At 44.9% G+C, this 4366-nt stretch overlaps 1 protein-coding gene across 1 annotated transcript; it reads left to right on the top strand.

Annotated features, from left to right (window-relative positions):
- The first annotated feature begins 459 nt into the window (after window positions 1-459).
- LOC147625451 (pentatricopeptide repeat-containing protein At2g33680-like) lies at window positions 460-3369 on the top strand. Its single transcript, XM_086817977.1, has one exon. It carries the CDS (start codon window positions 460-462, stop codon window positions 3367-3369), a length of 2910 nt encoding a protein of 969 aa, XP_086674103.1.
- The last annotated feature ends 997 nt before the right edge of the window (window positions 3370-4366 follow it).

The raw sequence follows: 4366 nt of genomic DNA on the forward strand, positions 1-4366 counted from the left end.
TAATTCATTGAACCCTTGCTCAGAGTCTTCTTCTATTTGAATGTTTATATTCTACTTCTTTCCTTTGTTTATCTTGAAATTCTTCATTTCTAATGATTTCTTAATAGGATTCTCAAGTGTTCTTGTTTTAGAAGGGTATTCATACTCTTTGATCCCCAACTCCCCCTTGTGCATGTTGAATTGTGGCTATCTAGAATTTTTGACATATCCTCCAATAGCTTACAACTTTGGGATCCATTGAATGGCCACACCATAGTTTGCAATTCGACGCTCCCACAAGAGCCTGATGACATCCATGTTATGTGTTATGTGACAAAGGATTTTACCCAAAGGGACCTGACCCGTTTGGAGATGACATCCATGTTATGTGTTATGCGATATTGGATTTTACAGGGCTCAGAAAAGTGAGAGCGATCTAGTGATAAGCTCAGATGGCGCCAAAACCTGCTTCGCGTATCAATGCCAGCTGCTTCTGGGATCTCTTGCTGCTTGCCATTTCGGTGCTTTTTGCAGCACACAAGTCGCGTACCTCAAAGAAGGGCACCCAACAACTCACATGAGGTGACTGCGACGTGGGCACGTGATGTGCATCCCACGTGCACAAATGTTGAGGATGATTATGAAAGCTTCTTTACCCAGGAAGACACTGGAAAGTCAAAGCAGCATACAGCCATTACATTGCCTTTAAGCCATAAGTCAAACATAGTTTTGGAGAAGAAACCAGAAAATCTTGCTACTTATGTCTCCCTTTTAAAGAAACTCAGTGGAGGTAAGGCTCTCTCTGAGGGTAGACATGTGCATACTAACATTAGCAGAGGTGGACATGATAACACTGCATATGTTGGGAATTGCCTGATCCAAATGTATGGAAACTGTGGAAGTGTCAAGGAGGCACAGGCAGCTTTTGACAAGATATCACATCCCAACCTGTTCTCTTGGACTGCATTGATCAAAGGTTACGGACACAATGGAAATTTGCAGGGTGCAAGAGATGTGTTTGACCGAATGCCGTGTCAGGACGTTGTCGCGTGGACTGTTGTGATGGCTGCATATAACCAACATAAGCAAGGCAAGGATGCTCTTGATCTTTTCTATCAAATGCAGGATGAAGGTGTCATGCCAGACAAGTTCACCTTTGCATGTGCCCTTGATGCATGCACTATCATAGCTGCCCTTGAAGATGGAAAAATGATCCATGCTGGCATGGTCAGCAGCGGTGTTGGCCTACATGTGGTGGTGGAAACTGCCCTCATCACCCTATATGGCAAGTGTGGCAGTGTGTCTGATGCAAGGAATGTTTTTGATGGACTGCCTCATAGGGATGTTGTATGCTGGAATGCAATGATTGCAGCTTTTGCTCAGAATGACCATGACAAAGAAGCCTTGATGCTCTTCCATCAGATGCAGCTTGAAGGCATCAAGCTGAACAACATCACATATGTCTGTGTTCTGAATGCATGTGCCAGCCTGGTTGCTCTCAAGGAGGGGCAGATGATTCATACAGCCGTACTAGTTGGTGGATATGAGCAGCACATGGTTGTGAGCACTGCACTTGTCAATATGTATGGGAAGTGTGGGAGCATTTGCAATGCAAGGAAAGCCTTCAGCAGATTGTCTTCTCATGATGTGGTCTCGTGGACTGCCATGATAGCAGCATTCACCCGGAATGGGAATTTCAGGGAGGCTCTTGATTCCTTTCACCAGATGCAACATGAATGCAGAAAACCAGATAACATAACCTTTGTCTGTGCCATCGATGCATGCGCGGGCTTGGCAGCTGCTGAAGATGGGTTGGAGCTGCATGCTGCTATAGTTGATAGTGAGCACGCAGGGGATGTGCTGGTAGGAAATGCTCTTCTTAACATGTACATTAAGTGTGGGAGCGTTCATGATGCAAGGAGAGTCTTTGATACACTACCACTTTGGGATGTTATCACTTGGAATGCTATGCTTGGAGCACTTGCTGACCATGGGTATCACAAGGAGGCTCTAAACCTCTTTCTGCATGTTTATCATGAGGATCTCAAACCAAATGAAGCCACCTATGTATGTGCTATTGATGCATGTGTCAAGCTGTCAGCCTTCGAAGAGGAAAAAATGATTCACGCTGCTATCGTTGAAAGTGGCCATGCACACCATCTTGTGATTGGTACTGCACTTGTCAATATGTATGGCAAGAGTGGGAGAGCACAAGATGCAAGAAATGTGTTTGAAACTATACCTGCTCGGGACATTGTATCTTGGAATGCCATGATTACAGCATTGGTACAGACCGGTAATTTTCAGGAGGCTTTAGACTTCTACCACCAGATGGAACTTTTGGGTGTAAAGCCCAGTAATGTTTCCTTTGTTTGTGCTCTTGAGGCATGCAGTGGCCTGATATCCCTCAAAGATGGACATGAGATTCATGATGACATTGTTAACATGGGACATGTGTTTGATGTGATGGTGGGGACTGCCCTTGTCAATATGTATGGGAAATGTGGATGTCTGCCTGATGCAAGGAGGATTTCTGAAACTATGCTTTATCAGGATGTTGTCTCTTGTACTTCCATGATTGCAGCACTTGTCCAGAATGGGTTTTGCAAAGAGGCTCTGGATCTGTTTGATTACATGCTGTGTGATGGCATCAAACCTGACAATGTTACCTTTATTTGTGCCATCGATGCATGTGCCAGCTTGACAGCAATAGAAGTTGGGCTCACCATTCATACTGCTGCTGTTGAGATTGGGTTTGAGCAGGACATGGTGATAGGGACTGGCCTCATCAACATGTATGGGAAGTGTGGGAGTGTGCAAGATGCAAAAAAGTTATTTGGCACTCTGTCTCGTTATGACATTGGCTCTTGGAATGCCATGCTTGGAGTGTTTGCACTTGATGGGAATGGCAAGGAAGCCAAAGTGCTTTTCCACCAGTTGCAGCTTGAGAAGACTAAGCCAGATTGCACTACTTTCATCTGCATCTTGGCTGCATTCAGTCATGCAGGCATGGTTGATGATGGTTGGCTTTTTTTTGATTCCATGAGTAATGAGTATGGTTTAGTGCCTATGGTTGACCATTATGTGTGTATGCTTGATCTTTTGGGTCGTGCAGGGCACCTAGATGTGGCGGAAGTCTTGATAAATTCCATGCCTTTTCAAATAGCTGCTGTTGCATGGCGGTGTTTGTTAAGTGCCTGCAAAATACATGGTGACATGGAACATGGAGAGCATGTTGCAAACATGTGTTTTGAACTAGATGCAAACAGTGATGCACCTTATGTGATGCTGTCAAATTTGTATGCAGCTGCAGGGGAGGGGGATGGTGTAGTCACTGTGAGAGGCTTGGAGGAAGAGTGGCATGGAGATAAGGTCTTGGCTTACCTATGAAATTATGCAGCTCAGATGTATGCTCCAATCCTCCAAGGGTTTTTGGACATTTGGATACAATGGATGGTGGAAATGGCTGATGTTAGGCAAGATTTCAGGGTAGCAGTTGGTGGTGTTCATTGGGAAGTGCTCACTCAAAGGTGCGAAGAGTAACAATGCACCTAGAATTTGGACATTTGGATGCAATGGATGGTGGAAATGGCTGATGCTAGGCAAGTTTTCAAGGTACAGGCGGCGTTTATCGGGGAGTGTTCACTCAAAGTAGGTGTCACCATTTGGCCACCCAATTGGTCTACCTGTGCTTTCTCATCAGGTATGTACTTTGGACTGGTGTACATGGCGGGGACTACTCATGTGATATTGCGGATTGGCTTTTCGTTGTTGGGACTTGTGCCTCTGTGTATATGCCCGGAAATGCCTGGTGGATTGGTGTTCCATTGGGTCTAGTACCTTGTGTACTTGCCTAGAGCATGTGTGTTTTGGTAGTCTCATAAACGGCGATTGTCTATACCAATGCTGCATTGCATAGCATCTTTATGTGCTTGCTTGCAATTGAAATTGCATGCTGTTTTCATGCTTGCTTGACCAATGTGTAGTTCCGGGTAAGGGAAGGTTTGTCCGCGAACTGTGCGTGTGAAACTGTCTGCTGACATGGTTATGTGGCATGTGATAGGTGGTAAGTATTGGTCATAAACCTAGCCTTAGGAGTTAACACTAATTTATGAGTGAGTGTGTGCACACTTCATTAAGTTTTAGGCGACCAAAACTCACTTATAAATTATGACTAGCGTGGTGTTCACACACTGATGTCCCGAGATGGACAAAACCCAATGTCTGTCGCCCAGACCTTATTTCCTTTGTACAAAGGAAGTAACCAATCATGTGTCCTTTCTTAGCTTACTCCACAAAGCACTTGTCTTCCACCTAGAGTGGACAACTCACCACCTCACTCTTCCCTCTCTCTCTAGAAGAAGGTGTCTCCTTCATGAGGCAATTG

Source organism: Cibotium barometz, chromosome 24 (assembly GCF_041138505.1).
Source record: "Cibotium barometz isolate CiBa-2024 chromosome 24, ASM4113850v1, whole genome shotgun sequence".
In the NCBI taxonomy this organism is placed as follows: domain Eukaryota; kingdom Viridiplantae; phylum Streptophyta; class Polypodiopsida; order Cyatheales; family Cibotiaceae; genus Cibotium; species Cibotium barometz.

Coding starts and splice junctions, on each gene's coding strand:
- LOC147625451 (XM_086817977.1), top strand. CDS start 460: ATGCCAGCTGCTTCTGGGATCTCTTGCTGCTTGCCATTTCGGTGCTTT.